The sequence below is a fragment of the Alligator mississippiensis genome, chromosome 1 (genome assembly GCF_030867095.1).
Source record: "Alligator mississippiensis isolate rAllMis1 chromosome 1, rAllMis1, whole genome shotgun sequence".
Classification (NCBI taxonomy): Eukaryota; Metazoa; Chordata; order Crocodylia; family Alligatoridae; genus Alligator; species Alligator mississippiensis.
The window spans coordinates 214,970,691-214,988,630 of record NC_081824.1 but is presented as its reverse complement, the minus strand read 5'-3'; the positions used below and the strand labels follow the sequence as shown (position 1 = coordinate 214,988,630).

Genomic DNA, 17,940 nt, shown 5'->3' with positions numbered 1-17,940 from the left:
AATGTATTTGCCACAAGTATAAAGGAAAGCTGAACAACAAAAGGTTACTTTTGGTTGCTCTTCCCTATAGATTATTACGCTCTTCCAGAAAAAGTCTCAAGACCTGGCCTAATACCTTATTTAAAAAAAGAAAATTCAAATTTCATCCTCTTTTCTAAGAACACATTTCTATAAGTACCGATACAAGTACAATTCTATGAATTCTATTTACATTCCATTCTATGAATTTCTTCCTATGAATTCTATTTACAATGTAATAAGGAAAACAGCTGCTTTTGAACAAAGAGCTGCTCTGGTACAGAGCTTGCAACCATTGTGGGACTAACCTAAGTCTCAGCATGAACATGACTCAGCTGATCTCTTTGTCCAAGACAAGAGAAGCAAGATAAATATACGTTGAAAAATCCAATTGGAATTGTAAAACCATTTCTAGCTTTAATAATCTAAGGTGTTACTGGTAGCAAGTAAGGAAAGCAGTTTATAATGTGGTTTATATCACATGCCCCCCATCAAGTCCCTTACTAACTTTTCTGGATTTTATAGATCATTTTTAGAACATTTAGCACTTCTATAGGAAGAAATCAGAAATCTAACCTCCTAAGCTTTAGAAGGTTCATGACTAGATGAACCTTCCAAACCTATTACCAAGTTACTATACAACTATCACAGAGTTCACATAATTCTGATTTTATTTAACAGTTGCCAGTTAAAAGGACCTCAGTGAAATTTGTTTTGCTTTGGATTTGTATACCTAGGAATAGACATGGCCAAAGGAAAAGCTGCAATTCTAAAGCACGATGAAAGTCACACAAAACCCTCAAATCATCTTAAACAAAATTAAAGGGAGGAAAAACAATTCTCTTCAGGAGCATGCTAAAAAAAACATCCCACACACACAAACCCATGGGGGAAGGGAGAGTAGCATTAAACTCTTAAATAGGGATCAGTGTCAAGGTACATAATATTTTTCATCCCTTTGTACTGGGACCAATGTTTGGATAGCTGAAATTTGAGAATCGTTTCCAACCCTCATTTTGTTGTATTAGATAAAGCAGTTTAAAGTGTTAAGAACACCAAGCTGACTTTCACCCTAGAAAAGTGTTATTCTTGCATCTACACGTAACTAGAGGTCATGTCACATTCAGAAGCAGTAAGATAATCTTATGGAAAAAGTTGCTGTTAAATAAAAGCAATGAACAAATTTTAAAATAAGTATGTATTCAAATGTAAAATGTGGGACAAGACAAAACATTAAAAAGCGTCAAAAGAACATAACAGCTACCAGGTCCCATCAAGCAAAAATGGGAAACAAACAGCACGGGGGGCACCTCACTTACCATCTTTTTGTTATTCTACTTCAACAGGTCAAGAAAGGTGAAGAAAGAAGGTAGAAGCAAGAGAGTCAGAAAAGGCCTAAATGAAATCCTCAAATTATTTAAAGTACGCAGCAGAAATAAAGCAGAAAAGAGATGTACAGCTAGAAGTGTTCTGAATTAGTGTAGTTAGAGATGAGCTTATGCTCAGTGATATTGCTGCTCTTCCCAGACAGAAATGGCTACTTGGAGAGACTTGTTTCCATTAGTTACCAATATCTCATTTTTATTCACAGTATGCGACTATCTCTTCAGAGAAGCAGAATCCTTTACATATCAATTTTCCTTTATAATGAAATTTCATCCAAGGTGGAGGGTATATCTGGAACAGACAAAACTACATGCCGTATTAGAAGGTAACTAATTGCTAACAGACTGCTAAATAACCTTATTAACCTTTATTTTTGTGCAAGATGTTTATCATCTCACTCCATGGGAATTGAATTTTACAATAGCAATACAAATATTAAGATAAAAAAAAACCTGTAGCTCCTTCGACATACTGAATTATGAACAAATGGAATCCACAAACAAACATATTTGGTTAAATATTCGGGGTTTGGTTTTTCTAACTGAAATACATTATCATGAAGTGAAGTAGTAACAGTGACTTGGAAAAGTTCTGGCAGGCACTAGCCTGTTGTGCTAAAAGGTTAGGAGAATTACCAACCATTGTGGTACTCTGAGATACGCATTTCTGTGAACAAGCAGAGACAAAGATGACACAAAAGCTACTTGAACTTGTGGATTTCTTTCCCCTCCAAAAAAGTGTCTCCTTTTGGTCATGTACACTTACTGAAAACTATCAGCTTCAGTAAGGTATATTTACTTGTTCTGTTTAGAAGTAAGCATATCAGGACAATTACTGTGTATAGGCAGCACTCAGAAAACCCATGTCCAGTAGCAGAAGGGGGGAAAAAAAATTAGGTGAGATGACCATTTTCCTCACCTAATCAAAATGTGCAGAGATGGGTTTCCTTTGATAGGAACTGAGAACTATGGTATACAAACTAGAAATAAAAATGGAAGAGCTGAACCAAACAGTTTGGCAATGTCTACCCAAAATTTCTCTCTTGTTTGTTTTTTTTAAACACTGGCCCAAGCAAAATGGATTTTTAAATCCAGCTGAAGCCCTGGCATAGTTCAGGCTTCCTGAGCCAAATATTTTCAGCAAACCAGGTTCAAAAACTGCTGAAGATACTTCAAAAGCTGTATGAATAAACAAGTGCCAAAAGCATGGTTTATACCCAAACTCCATTGCTTTAGCCAAGCTGGAATTTTGGGGAAATTGTGCCAGGGAAAACGGAACCATTGTGTACTCATTTCTCTGAACTGTGGGGCTGTGAATATGGAAAACAGCATTCCCCCCCCCCCAATGGAGGATGAAGATGCTGTCAAACATGTTTTTTTTTTTTGGGGGGGGTGGGAAGAGGGGTTGTGAGAGTTTGGTTTTTTGTTTGTTTGTTTTTTTAAAAGAGCCCTTCTTTGGGGCCCATTTCACTCAGTTCTTGCAACTGGCTCACACAAAAGCCAAATATGCTCAGAATATTTTTGAAAAGTTAAATTAATAAATCTTATCAGCCTTCTATACTCAGGACTCTAAACATTCATAAAGAGCTCTACTGTTTGTAGTTAAATTAATCCATTTGAGTGTTAGTATAACTTTTTTTAATTTTTTTTTTTTTTTAAACAGCAATAGTAAAAATTTTACAAGTCAAACTTCTTACCAAAAATATCCCCCATACGGTCAGAAAGGGAGATGAGAGGTGTGTGTCACATGGCTTCCCCCTCAAGTTTTTTTTTTTTTTAGCCTTATCTTATGGCAACAATTGCTGTAAACTGTTTAAGAAAAAAGATCAGGGCACAAAGCCCTGCTCCCCATTAAAACATATTAGAGTGATTCCATGTTTGGGAAGGCAAGCTTCGCATACAGTGGGTAGGTGTAGAAAAAACCCTCACCTCCTTCAGCTGATCCTAGCACCTTTGTTAACACTAAGTCAAATTTTGACATGTTCAAAAGCCAGATGGCTGCACTGGCAAAGTGAGCCCTTGCAAAAAATACATCAGAACCCTAAAGCTTTTGGTCTAAGCAAGGTGCAGATCCACTGATGAGTATCAGGCAAAATTCCTTGCTGGGAAGTTCAGCGCCTTGCCACATCCAGCTGTTCTGTAGGGCAATGAGATTTCTGCCAGGACTGTAGCTGAACTCTGCTTGGGGAATTTAAATTTTCACATCATGTTCCTGCAAGCAGATGTCTGAAAAATATGAGGCTTCAACAAACCCTAGTACAGCAGCTAGAAAGATGGGGGCACTTCCCTTTTTTCTGTCCAGATCCTCCTACTTACTGTGAAAGGAACAAATCTCTTGCTCTGCAGCTTCTGACTGTTTGGGGAAGTTTAAATGAAGGATCTCTTGCTACTCTAGCTTTCTTACCTGCATTTTGTAAGATCTTTCCCCCAACAGAATAACTAGTGCTGCCCTCTGCAGCAGGAAACTAAGATATAACTGGTAGTTTCACTGCTGTCTATACAGTTTGAGTTCTCATTAGTGACACGGAATGGCTCACTTCACTCTGCTGCTGCATTGCTAGGTAGAGTTCATTGAAAACCAAAACTGAAAATAAATAAACTGAACGTTTGCTTGCAGACTCAAGAAATCTGCACCATATGTACTTACAGCCAAAGTGTTATCTTCGTAATCCCAAGCAGAAACTTAGGCTCCCAAGTTCTCTGGGAAAAGCTTCCCAGTCCGGGCCAATATGTAGGTTTATTTTCCAAACCTAAAATACCACCTGAGTTCTTAGACTGTAAGCTCCTCAGAGTAGGGACCATGTGTCTCCCTATGCCTTGTAAAGCACTAACTTCACTATCATTAATCAAAGCATAAGGAAAAATAAATACAAGCAAGGTTAGGCATCTCACACAGGATCAGGTGGTCTTGCTTACAACTAATTTGTATTATGCTATGTATTTTTTTTTTTTTTTTTTTACTATTCACGAAGTAAGACATTGACAGTTATAGTCATTATGCATTGTCCTAAACAAGTTACTGGGAGACTGAGAAAGGCAAGGCTTTACTGAAGAGCAGCTCACAAGGGGCCTCTCCCTCGGGTAAATGAAAAATTAGTGAAAGAAGGGCAAGCTGCCAAGGAATAACTTTCATTCACCACAGCAATAAGTGCAGGAACACAGGCAGCTACTGTAAAGCAGCTAACACACTACAGAGCCATGCCATCTTCCACCTCACATTAAATTGCTTCTGTTCTCCCATAATCTTGAATTAAGGCTGAATGGCAACACAACTGCTTTTGCCTGATTTTCCCACATCTATTCACAAGATTTGAGGCCCCTTCTGTTCATAACTGCACCCCACCCAAATCCCAAGAATCCCACCCCACCCCAGTAGTATCTCTCTACCCTCTTGACTACCACATAATGACCCAACAGAGAAAAGTTTCAAAGTTCAATAAAGCAGTGAATCAGAAGGACTGCCAGAGGATGGCAAACCAAAGGAAAACATTTTCATGCATTACATAACTGAAAGGCTACTCTGAATGTTTCTACCCACTATAGTAGAAAAAAAATATTACCTTGATTTCAATGTTTCCCACTTTGGCAGTTGATCTTATTATTGGTCTTCCAACCAAAGCTGGAAAGATGTGTTCTGGAAAATTGGAGCCTGCATATCCACACTTCACAAACTGAAAAGAGGGAAGAAATTTCATAGTTTGAATAATACACATATGCAGTACATTGCTTTGTTATTAAAAATAAGCTTACACATAGGAAGAGATTCTAAATTTGAAGAGAACAAGTCCCAGTGAGAGTCAGTAGGAAAATTACTCCCCCTAGAACAGCAACACACACAAGTACCTTTTAGAACCCTGTTTCTGAAGCAGATTCTGAAAAGAACACCGATTTCACTTGGTAGACGCACTGATCTCAATTATACAACTCACGTTCCCTTCCACACTGTGCGGGCCGGGAGTGATCCGGGCCCTTTTTCGCGCCGCGCGGCCTGTGGCCAGCAGCCCGGGCACGCTGGGTCGGAGAAAGCAGACGACACGCTGGAATTAGGCATGGACGCGTAATGGTTGATTCAAGATTGTTTACTTACACCGAAGATAGTCGCGGTGTAGGCTGGACAGTTTCCCAGGCAAAGCTCCGCTTAAATCCTCGTTTGAGGACTCCGACAGTACTCGGATCACTCCCATGGAGTTGTCGAGGCTCCGTGGATCCTTTTTGCGCGCAGGGAAGAGGGATACGTCGAGGATTGCACTCGGCGATGGGGAGAGGCTAGAGGCTGATCAGACCCCTGTTGCCTGCTTGAAATACACTGGGTCCAATAGGCTCCGCAGCACTTAGAGATCTTCACAAGACATGAAGTCTCCTCCTCCTGGTGTTCGTGGAGTCCTCCAACTTAGGCGGAAACCACTCAAGCCTTTTATACGGCTAGCAAGCCAATTGCTAGCCGCCATGCGTGAATAATTTAACGCAAGCCAATAACGGGGCTCAAATTAGAATACAAATGGCGGGAACTCCTTGCAACGTGCATTTCTTAGCTGCAAAGAAGAAATGCACACTGCAAAGAAAGCTACAAATTGGCGGGAAAATAATTCAGTGGTGCCAAAGCACACAAAACAAAAATCACACCCTTGGGTTGTGACACACACCATGCGACTCTACATTTAGACAGACTGATTATTCTCAAATGGATAACCTTTCAGGGTTGACCCACTAACAGGGGGAAAAAACCCCAACCCCCCCCCCCCGTCCGATGTGGCTGATAAATGGCTGTGCATGTGCCCAGCTGCAGCGCAGCATGTAGGCAGCTTGGAGAGCTGCATGCAGCTGGTAAGTCTGATGTGGTGGAAGGGGATAGGGGATGGAAGGGGTGTGGAGGGGCAGATCAATGTCCCCCACCGTGAGAGAGGAGTGGGGCTGGGGCAAGCACTGCCCAGTCGGGGCAGGGCAGAGTGAGCAAGTGTCAGACCAACAGCTTGTCCAGGGGGCGTGGGGAGGGGAGGGCCAGCTCCCGCTGCTGCGCGCCACTCATCCAGGAGCCTCTGATCCAGCATTCACCTACTTGTCCGGTGACTCCTGTCACTGCTCCCGCAGCTTGTCCAGGAGAGCGGCACGTGCCTCCGGATCAGCACTAAGTGACGTGGGGTGGGCTAGGGCTGCACAGGGCTCTTCCCACCCTGCCCCATGCAGATCTGGTGGCACAGGCTCCCCCCATGTCCTCCCGGATGAGCAGCAGTGGGAGCAGCAGTGGCAGCCAACGGACCAGTGGGCAAGTGCTGGACCAGCGGCGCACAGCAGCAGGAGCCACCCCTCCAGCCCCATGGCCAAGCCATGGTTCTGTCCTGTGCCCACCGCACCCTGGCTGGGCAGCACTTGCCCCAGCCCCCACCCCACTCCTCCCTCACCACAGGGGCCTTGATCTGCACCCCTCACACCCCTTCCCTTCCCACTCCGCTTCCACCACACCAGACTTACCAGCTGCATGCAGCTCTCCCAACTGCTGGGCTGGTATCAGAAATTGGATCGGTATCAGCTGAAGTGCCACCTTAAAAATCGGCTATCAGTATCGGCCCCAAAAATCTCTATCAGCGCAACCCTAACTATTACAGTATACATATAACTGATTTCTTTTAAATCGTTCATAGAAGCAAATCAGTGCATAATGTCAAACCCATCCAATCCCAAAACACATGCAATCTGCTTTGCAGTCTCAAGTTCTGCAAAGTCCTTGAACTCAGTAAACCTATTACTGGTAATATGAATTACTTTATTGATTAGTAATGGCATACCCATGTTTTCATATGTCACTCCTGTCATTCCCTCCCCCCTCAAAGTTTCTCTCTACCCAATTTGTGAACTGGACTATAAAGATGATGGCCATAACTACCATAGCTCCACATGTGTACTAATTCATGCTTCTCTGGAGTTCACATCAACTGAGATTTTCTAAAAATACAATGAGGAATCTACCTCTCTATCAAAAATGGTAGTATATGCATTACTGCATTTCTGTTTAGAAAAAGGATATGAAACTTGTCATGGGAAAGAGCCAACTGGTAGTTTAATTAAAATTCCCTGGACTACAACTAAAAAACTGAAGATATACCCATGCCTCTGTCCACAGGAGAGCTCCCATCAAGCAAAGTCCACACAGAGTTGGTTATTAGGCAAAGTAAACACTAACATTTTAGTGAACAAGTCTAATTTTCATTCCACGGCCTGCCATGGGAAAGCAAGAGGGGGAAGTATTTTTTTTGCCTGTGATTGCTCTCGCTTTTCTTTTGCTTCACTTATTTTTTTTTATTTTGTCAGCTCCAACAATAGACCCATTTTGACGTTTGAGGAACGAAAGAGCTTTACTTAATATTTTTGTCTCCTCTGCAAAAGGCAAAACTAATTTCCAAGTAGGAGAAGGCTTTCCAGGAATATAAAATAAATTAGAAAGACAAGTTCTTGTGATCCCTTCTGCTTGTGTTGAGACCACAAATATCTAGAAATTATTCAAATTTGATCTACATCTAAAAGAAAGTGGTGCCTGCTGACAGCAAGGAAGGGGCGCTAGTTATTTTAGGTCTGAACTGGATAGAGTCACAAAACCTATCTGTTTGTGTGTTTTTACACTTAAGAAAGGGTATTTAAGAAAGCCTGAAGTGCTCTCAGGGCGCACTGATTAATGAGGAATAGCTCCTTACAAGTCTATTACTCCAAACTCGTACCATACACAAAACCTCAGCAATCTCACAATATTGCTTTTGGTTAAACAATATTACTATATTGCTTAGGACCCCTGATCATAGACCAAGATCCTATGGATGCCCCAAAGAGACAGTCCCTCCAAAAAACTTGCAATCCAACAGACAGCAACAGATTAGCAGGACTGTCGCATTTCCTATGCACTTGTGAAGTTACAGAATATTATTCTGCCTCAACATACCAGGTTTTGCAACAGCGTAGGCTTGATGAAAATGGGGTAACATTACCGTTACAGATGAAGCAAAAAGCCTTAGGGAGCATCTGAGTCTAGTGTCAATGATGTCGTGGGCAGCATAAAACTTAATTTTTTTTAAATGATGTTTTCCCCTTATCTCTATGCTTCTAAAGGTCCTGCACCAATCTGAACTGTCACTAGCTTTGTTCACTGGGTTCATAGCTTTTTATACAGCTGGCATGCCCCAGAAAAGTAAACATATAAAATATTTTATCCCTGTTTAAAAAGTACCACTCTCCTGGTTTAATGCAATTAAGTCAGCTGGAGAGAAATTCCGTGAAGGAGCAGGTATCATTCACTGCCCAACACATTTCATAGCTTCTCATGGACATCTGTGAAATTGGATGCATACAGCCAAAACCAAAAACAGCAGCATTATATCCACAGATGCGTCTATTGCTTTTTTCCTTCCCTCACAATATAACCTGCACACCTGAAACTTGAGATGCATTATCGCAGGATGCTTTAAAAAGCAGAATGGTTTTTACAGCTTGTGTTAAGTGCGACTCTCTCAATCTGAGCTGCCAGCGTTTCACATGCCTTGAGGACTGAGAAGGTAAATACCCTTTTCTGGCGCACTGGTTGAGGAGTTAGGCCATCACATGCAGCAGTAACCAGCGTTTGAATCTAATGACATTTCAAAGGGCTGTAGACAAATACCACTTGAAACGGGAGAGATTAACTGACACTTTGGACTGTTCATCAGCTGTTCTGATTTAACTTATATCTGTCCATTCTTATATCAGCATAAGCGAAGATAAACCACTATAACTTTAAGCCTCCTTCATTTGAGCTAGAGAGAAAACAAATTTTAAGTTGCAGTTGTTCAGCTCCATTTATACCAATACATAAACAGAAAAATGTAACAGTTTTTATGGCCATGAGAAGCTTCAGGTGCCAATTTGATTCGGAGACTTGGCCTGATTCATCAGCTGAATCTCCTAATTGAATCAGGAGACCAAAAAAAAGGTCTGAATCGATTCAGAAAAGATTCAGAGAGCTTTGGAGATTTAGGCAGTCCCCGCTCACTGCCACAGGGAGCTAGACGATAAGCGGAGAGAGGTGGCATGGGGACCCATCCCCTGCCTGCTCCCCCAGCCCCCCTTTGACCTCCCCCAAGGCTGCCCCACCTGGCCCCAGCTCCTGGTTCTTTAAAGAAAATGTCCTGCACTTATCAGCTATTGCAGTGGCCATTGGGGCTTCTGGGGGTTTGTGGCAGAGCCCCCACGCAGCGTGGGGCATTGGGGACCACCCCCCTGTTTGTTTGTTTTTTAATGACCTGACACTGGGGTGGGCATGGCAGCCATGGGAGGGGACTGGGGCTCATGGCAGAGCCTCCCACACAGTACGGGGCAGCAGGGATTGCCCCCCTGCCTGGCAGCAGCCAGCGAGTGGGGGCTTTTTAAGAGCCAGGATGAGCTAGGATGCTGGGGCTGGGAGAGTGGGTAGGGGATGGGGGCTCATGACAGAGCCCCCCACCCATCATCGGGCAGTGGGGAGCAGCAGGGATCAACCCCCTGCCTGGCAACAGCTGGTGAGTGCCCTGGGCTTTTTTTTTTTTTTTTTTGAAGAGCTGGGAGGCTGGGGCCAGGCAGGGCAGCCATTGACAGGGCTGGGAGAGCCGGGGAGGGGGGGGGGGAGCGGCGGCAGCAGCTGTTTGATTCAGATGCCAATTTGATTCAGGTGATTTGGGCAGTGATTCAAATCACTGTCCCCTGAATCGGCTGAATCCGAAGCGACAGGCCAACAGTTAAATATGAACCACATACACCAGAATAACTTGTATATTAGTTTGCACTTTTCAAACTTCAGTGTGAACAACCTTTACAATATCTGCTGGCTTTTTCCTATATCAGCCACTACAGAACAACCTGACATGCCTCTTCCCAGCAAACTGAATGGCTACTGTCGAGTAAGCAAAAGAAAGGCAATCAGAGACCTCTGGATTCACTCCCTGGATCTGTGGCATACAGTGGTTAGAGAGAAGAGAACATCAAAATGATTTAGATATTCTGAAAGACAGGATGGTGTAATGGTAGGACTGAGATATACCATTTTAGGCACTGTTCTGGGAAGTGATCTTAAGTGTTCTGTTAACGTTTTGAGAAAATGGGAAGATGAGAATGTTCAGAAACTGATTACTTCCACCTCTTTTTTTAAGTTAGTGTTGGCTGACAGCATTGATAATTTTTACCACAGTTACCACTGATAATTTTTTACCAGGTGCCACAGGAACTAGAAGGGTATACAGAAGAGAGAATGCTTTAACTTCTGGTCTCCTCTTACCCAGATTAGGAAGCTCCCTGTCCCCAGGTTCATAGTGGGCAGGGAACTTTAGTGAATGGGATAAATGACCAAAGTCAGCCTCATTTTTCAGCTGCCCTTGAAACGAAATAATATAAATTCCATTATCACTTTGTATCATCAAGTAAGATTCAAGTGGTTCAGACTGGTACATGTTTGCGATTTCCAGCTGAGAAGTTGTGTCACACCAGCAACCAATAACTGATGCACAAAATGCAAACAGCAAGAACGTGACAAAAGGACAGATCCCAGGGCATTTTAGATTTCTTGATAAAAAGACTACAAAGGAGGAGGAAAAAAAGTCAAATATGCCCAAGAAAAGATGGCAGGCACTTAGTTTCCCCAAAGATTATTATCTCTCCAAGAGCATCACGTTATATAATAGAGGGCACACCCCTCCCCCCCTTAAGGTAACCTGATCAAGAATTATAATCAATTTTGATTTTACTAATGCTTAAATACCCAGTATTCACCACTCTTGTGAAACTGGAACTCTCTCATAAAACCTTAACAATGGCACAAATCCTGATGCACCACATCATCATGTATGTACTCCTTGAGGTACCAGTCATCTGAATTCAGCATGGTGCAACAGATTCTTAACATTTAAATACGTGACTGCATCCGTCTTTACATAGTGAAGAACTTGACACTGAAATCCCCCCCACATCTTTGCAAGTTGTAAAGGTTGCACCTTATAATCCAAGAGAGCGTATTAAGAACAGCTTCTTAGTTTGCTTGATCTGTGCAAGATACCGTGTGTAAGAGATTATTTTACCATATATAGTTTCCTCTTCATAGCATTGTGGTTGAAATGACTTCTCTCACTTCCTACTGAGTCATCAAGTGGTAAGAACATGCAGGCTAAAGATATTCCTTTTAAACAAAAATAAGAACACCATCTACATCTGCTCACAAACCTGTTTTAATGACAAGTTTCATACTGAACAATCTTATGTCTCCCTGGTAAAATACTGTTATGCAACTCAGACAAAAGAATTCTAAATATAATTAGGACAAAATTCCAAGCCTACAGTAATTTGCCATTTGCCCTAGAAAAGCACAGAACATGCAGCTTAAATGTTCTAGATTTTAAAATGCTTCTATGGAATTTCTCAAAGTTCTTCCTATATCACGTGTCATGAGAATACACTTATGATGCTCTTTGTAAAACAAAAACAAAAAAAAGATTGCAATCTGACTGAGGCTGCATTTAACATTAGATGAACAAAAGGTCTGCAATAAGTATATATAAAACTTAAGTTGAAAATACTATAATTTAAAGTATGATCTATAGCTATACAGGTTTCCCTCTCCAACCATGGGGGTTAGGTTCCTGAAAGTTTCTGTGGTTGGCAAAACTGGCAGGGCTGGGGGAACAGGGGCTGTGGGTGGGGGGTGAGGAGCACCAGCAAGGCTGGCCGGGGGGGGGGAGGGGGGGGGTGTAGGGTTGGGGGGGGAGTGAGAGTCACAAGCAGGGCCAGGGGCATGGGGGGTATTTTCCAACTGCATCCCCCAGCTTCTCTAAAGCATGGATAATCAAACCGTGGTTGGTGAGGGAAACCTGTACTATAATTTGAAAATAGTTCTTGTTTATATGGTCAAATCCTTGGGTTCATTAGGCAATTTTAAAATTCTAATAATGGTGCTGTTGCTTGCTTCAGGAGCATTCAATCCCTGGCCTATGGGCCACATTTAAACCCTGGTGCCATGTTAGCCAGCCTGCAGGACCCCCTGTGGGTCCAAAAATTTGGTGGCAACAAAGTAGTGGCCAAATTTTCCATGAGGAGCCCTGCATGCTGATTTAGGCATATACAGCAGCGTGGGGCCCAATCCTAATGTATGTGGTCAGGCAGGGATGACACAGGGGCCATGCAAGTCTGTATATGACCCAATCCAGGTGTGTGGGCTGGGCAGAGGTACTGTAGGGCCCAATCCTGGTGCAGGGGACCATGACCAAGCCCTACACCACTCATTTGATCCATTGGACCAAAAGACTGAGCATCACTGCCTTACATAGCTCAGAAAAAATATTAGTAATAATTATTCTAAAACAGCAAACTACTTTTTTCTTTATAATAAATAAAGATGACCTAAAGATTCCATGCCCTATCACTATTAAATAGAAAATTATTTCTTTTCCTTAAGCACTTTCTTAGGGAACTTGGCTATTTATTGAGAGTTGTCAAGTCTTAAAATAGCAGTGTTGAAACAGCAGCAAAGATGCACTGTGTCTCATGTGCTCCTTAGCTTTCAGCATTATATATTTAAGGGGAAGGAGTACTTTAAAAAAAAAAAAAAAGAAAGTCTGAATAAAAATTACTTCCCCAATTGCCTGATGCAAAAGTTCTTCCTCCCTTGGTAATGTCAGTTTCTTTAGTTCTCTAAATGTTCCCAAGAAGGAGAAGGGACCTAGCAAGGCTACAATACCATCATCCAATAACTGCAGAGGTGCTAAACCAGTGGTTTTCAACCTTTTGTTCATTTGCGGACCCCATAACAATTTAGAATGGATGTGTGGACCCCTCCGAATTGTAAGTGTGGGTATTCACGTACATTTAATTGAGTACAGTCATCTTCTGTGGACCCATCAGGCCGCAGGATCCCAAAACGGCCGGATCCTTTCCCACCACCCAACGACCCCGCTCGCAGGCCCGACCCTCGCCCCCTCTTTGTCCCCGCCGCCGGCCGCAGGCGGGCGCGGAAGTGGCGGGGAAGGAACACCGCCCTCCACGCCCGTGCGCCCCGCCCCACTCCCGCCTGCCCGGCCCCGAGGAGCCCCGCCTTGCGTTACAGCCCGGGGGGGGGGAAGCAGTGCCGCCACGGCGGGGTAACCACGGAGCGGGGGTGGGGCAGCGGGGCTGGGGCCTCAAGGCGCCGCGATACAGCGGCGGGGGTGGGGTAGCCCTGGGCGGGGACGGGAGCCGGAGCCCCGGCAGGAAGCAGGCCGCGCTACCACGAGAGCCGAGCCGGGCCGGGCCCCGCCACTCACCCCGGTGCCGTTGTCACAGACCACCACCTTCCTGCCCAGCGTGTCCATGTCCGCGCCCGGCCAATCGCCCCACTCAACCGCCGGCCTCGCACACACCGGAAGCCACCGCTTCTAGCTCCGCCCTTGGCGCGCCGTGACTGACAGGCCGCCGCCAGCCAATCAGCGCTCTGCCCGTCGGTTTTCCCCCTCTCTCCCACCTTTTTTTTTTTTTTTTGCCGGTCGGCATGTTCGCCCCCTCCCCCCACTCCACGAGGCGTTGCCATGGCGGCGGCCGCGGGCACTTGGGCCTTCTCACTGCCCGCCCTGCGCAAGATGCGGGAGTTGCTGTTGCGAGGCGCGGACGCCACGGACTGCGTGCAGGAAGCCATGGCAGGTGAGGGGAGACCCCGTGCAGCAGCGCTGAGGGGTTAACACCTGGTTGTTGTTTGGTTTTTTCCCCTTTAAAAAGCAATGGGAGCTGGACTTGTGGGGATGGGCCGCGCGGGGTCGGAGGAAAGCCCCACTGGACGCCGCCCGCTCCTGGGAAGGAAGGAGGCGCAGGCGCAGCGGGAGGGGCCGGGCGCGCCGCACGGGCGGGACGTGGGAGCGCTCCACGGGCGCGGACAGACGTTAACGACCCGAGAGTGAAGCGCTTGGAGGGGAGCGGCTCCGGGAAGTCAAGTGGCTCCCTCAGCTTTACCTGGCTAGAAATGCTGCTGCTAAGTGCATGGTTTTAAGCTTGGAGTGGAGCAGGGGTCAAAAGTGGGGGGCACAGATGCACTAATACACCCCCCCCCACCCCCCCTTTGGATCTGCCCCTGATTCCTAAGAGAAACCCTGAGTTTTCAAGCCAGCGGTTTTAAATCTGTTGTGTCCTGCTGGGGGCTCTCCAAAGGCTTCAGCTCAGCGGCTGTGGAAACATGAGTGAAAATGAAGAGCTGGCATTTTCTGAATGTTGCCCTGAGTCTGGGAAGGGTGAGAGCCCCTGCTCTGCGTGCATCCCAGCATAGTTTGTTTGTCTCGTGACCTTGCATCCATCAACACAAACTTAAGGCACATTGTGTATAAAAGTGGCAGGACTTCAAGTGTCTGCCCTCATGGAGTTAAAAAAATACATGGTCAAGTACCCTGTACTGTTTTGGGGCAGTTGTTACTTTTCCAGGCTGACTGGAGCCCCCATCAGTCCCCTTCCCTTGCCAGTTTCTGTCCCCTTCTGAGTAAACAGGTGTTTATTTCTTTAAAGAAACAGACAGACAGAGCTCTTATCGAGTTTCCTGTCTTTTTGGCCCAGAACTGCTTTGCTTTTCAACTGCTTTGCTTGTGTATCCAAATTTCCCATCAACTGAAATGAGGCTACAGAAATGCTGTTCGGCTTTTTGGATAATTCCTGTATCGCTGGTGCTACCTAATGTTAGAACAAATGTCTTTTACTTCAATGTAGCCAAAGGCACTTGAGCACAATTCCTTTGTTTATGGCAGGGCTGTCCAGCTGGCAGTCCATGGGCTGCACATGGTTTGGGAAGGGTTCACAAGCAGCCCGCAGACCAGGGCCAGACACAGGCATGGGTGAACTGGGCAGCTGCCCGGGGCTTGGACAGATATGGGGCCCAAAATGGTAATTTTTCCCCGTTTTCCTGTTGTTGTTGTTGTTATCGCTGATGAAGAGTTTGCCCGGGGCCACAATGAGTCTAGGTATGGTGCTACCCCAGACTTCCACTAGGTCGTTGCTGCCCCTGTTATATCAGATGGGATCTTGGGGCTTCCCCTCCCCCAGTTTCCACTGCCTGACCTACCCCCAGGGGGGACAAAGGACATGATACAGTCCAGCTTAACCTTCCCCCACAACCTGTGGTGTCAGGGGAGCTAGCAGCCCAGAGCCCTGTTGTGACAAAGTGCCTCCAAAAAGTCCACAGGGAGTTGTCGGTGAGGCACGGCACTGCATAATGGGGTGGGGGTGCCCGCTTCCCCATTGTAACAGGATGTGGGGTGCCTATCTGTAGACATGGGGTACAGCCTGGGGGATGTAGGTCACTCTTTCATATGCGTATGTCAGTCCCCCATAAATAGTGTTCGTTTTGACCCTTCTGTACTGTTCAATTTCTTAATGGGATTTTGGGAAGCACTCGGATTTTTAAAAAATGGAAACTTGGGTCTAACGCTTAACTATTTTTAAACTTTACTTATCTCCAGCTATTGAAAATGATGAGGAGACAGGGAGTTATGTAGTAGGACGAGGAGGCTACCCAAACAAAGATGGATTAATCCAGTGTGATGCTGCTGTAATGGAAGGGCATTCTTGTCATTTTGGAGCAGTAGCGGCTCTGTCTGGGTACGTAATGTGCTTTAATCTACCTGCGGCAACATGCATAGATTTTTATAAGTATGTGGAAAGGTTTCATGTCCATAAAAGTGAGGGATTTGCATTGCTGGATAAAGCACAATAAGCAATTGCAGTGGAAGCCTCCTATCAAGCCTGAAATATTAACTAAACTGAAATCATCTGACTTGTTTTACACTGTGGTCCTGTAGATAGGACACTGGTTTGATAGGCACAAGAGTTGGGCTCTATTGCCTGGTCTGCAGTTGACTAACATACACAACCTTGGATGAGTCATTTGACCTGGCAATTTCTTTGTCTACAAACTTATCCCACAAACAAAGACTTATCCCACATTTGTAAAATGCTTGAGGTAAGGGGATGAAAGTGCTACACACGTTTATTTTCCATTGGGTCATATCCTGCAACTAATTTTCATGCAAGCTTCCAGTAATTTTCAATGATTGTTTTATAATGGCAAAGTATGGTCCAACTGAGGTAAGCTAGATTTCCAACCTCATGTGCTTAATGTAAAACACTAATGCATTAACTAATACAAGTGCTGTATATTAACTAGGTCATTTTAAATATGCAAATGATCTTTTGTCCATCTTAGTAACATTGCCCCCATGACTTTCGTAAATGACAGTTTTTCCAGTAATTGGGCTACTAAGGAAGAAAGCCATGCTCTAATTCATAACAGAGTAATTGAAAACATTTTTGTGTAAAGACGGTAATGTTGAAACCTGGCATGTAATACACCAGTAACCAATTAATTTTGTTAATCTGACACAGCAAGTAAGATTAGACATCAACAGGATGCAAGTTCTGTAATGGAAATAGGTCTGTTAAGGAGGACCTCGGGTGTATAGTACAGCATAGCAATTAAAATCCATTGCTATATTTGGTGCTAACTACTGCTGATGGTTATTGAGTGGTCTTATGGGATTCTTATGTTTCGTTATAGGACAGGTATAATGCAGGAAGGAATGTGTTCTGAACTGAATGACATTTTAAAGTTGGGTTTTTTTTACCAGTTTAATTCAGCTGGAGCCTGACTTCACATTCACAAGTGTATTTAAAATATGAGAAGAAAAAGAATGAACACATCTGTAATAGGAAAATAGGGATGTGTAACTTATAATGAGTGCAGCTCTGTTGTTAAAAATGATTCAAGTAGTAAGGAGTGTCAGGAATTGCTACAGTGATAAAGATGCAGAATAGGTTTAGACAACCCAGAATAAAAAGGGTCTGAGCTTTCTCTATGCTTAGTAGTGTTTCCACTGCTACACCATCAGTAGAGAATAATGGGTCCTCAATTTTAACCAAGTAACTGCATAAAAATCCACGAGCCCTGTTAAAGAAACAATGTATTTTTTGCGGAATCCTACTAATAGGTGGCTTAGTTGAACTCTAAATGATATGAAAGGAACTGACAGCTCTTTTATGGTCAAAGGATCTAGAGCAGATAAGTCTGTCAAAGAAAAACTTATAAACAGGAAAATTTAGGGGAAACACAGTACAGCACTAATTTGGACTGTCTAGGTTGAGTATATCCTGTTCAGACTGCTTTAAGGTTTTAAAAAAGTTCCAGTAAAAAGATATTTACTAACAAATTATGCTCTCCCTGTGCTTGGAATCTAATTGGTTTCTTGTTGGTTTTAACTTCCTGTATTTTTGGCACTTGTTTTTGTTGTTACACTGAGTTGAGAAAAAATAATCAGTACATAAAAATTCAATAAAAGTGTAAATCTTCCCTTTTGCAAAAGAGTTGGAACACCACTAGCTGTAGCTCGTAAAGTCATGGAGAGAAATACCCACAGCTTCCTGGTTGGAGATGGTGCTGCGGCCTTTGCAAGAGAGCAGGGCTTCATGGTAGAGGACAATGAAAGTATGATGACTGAACGGAGTGCAGAAGTTTATAAGGTACTGTCTACAACCAGTATACCTGATGTGAGTGGAC

General features: G+C 44.1%; 2 protein-coding genes across 4 annotated transcripts in view; one reads left to right on the top strand and one right to left on the bottom strand.

The window, feature by feature from the left end:
• Positions 1 to 13,803, bottom strand: part of ACTR2 (actin related protein 2) — a 32,586-nt gene extending 18,783 nt beyond the window's left edge. Inside the window, exons 1-2 of one of the 2 annotated variants that reach the window (XM_019500825.2) lie at positions 13,682 to 13,803; positions 4,964 to 5,074 (exon numbers count right to left, since the gene is read on the bottom strand). In XM_019500825.2, coding sequence (XP_019356370.1) covers positions 4,964 to 5,074; positions 13,682 to 13,729 — 159 coding nt within the window. In that variant the 5' untranslated portion in view covers positions 13,730 to 13,803. Of the gene's footprint in view, positions 1 to 4,963; positions 5,075 to 11,467; positions 11,564 to 13,681 lie in introns of those variants that run through there. The other variant, XM_059719923.1, reaches the window with a different exon arrangement.
• Positions 13,804 to 13,845: 42 nt separating this feature from the next.
• The window catches only part of LOC102575296 (N(4)-(Beta-N-acetylglucosaminyl)-L-asparaginase), a 43,916-nt gene continuing 39,821 nt past the window's right edge, over positions 13,846 to 17,940 (top strand). For both annotated transcript variants that reach the window (XM_019500843.2, XM_059719931.1), the window contains exons 1-3: positions 13,846 to 14,054; positions 15,851 to 15,989; positions 17,747 to 17,903. In XM_019500843.2, the coding sequence (XP_019356388.1) occupies positions 13,943 to 14,054; positions 15,851 to 15,989; positions 17,747 to 17,903 (408 nt within the window). In that variant the 5' untranslated portion in view covers positions 13,846 to 13,942. The remainder of the gene's footprint in view (positions 14,055 to 15,850; positions 15,990 to 17,746; positions 17,904 to 17,940) is intronic.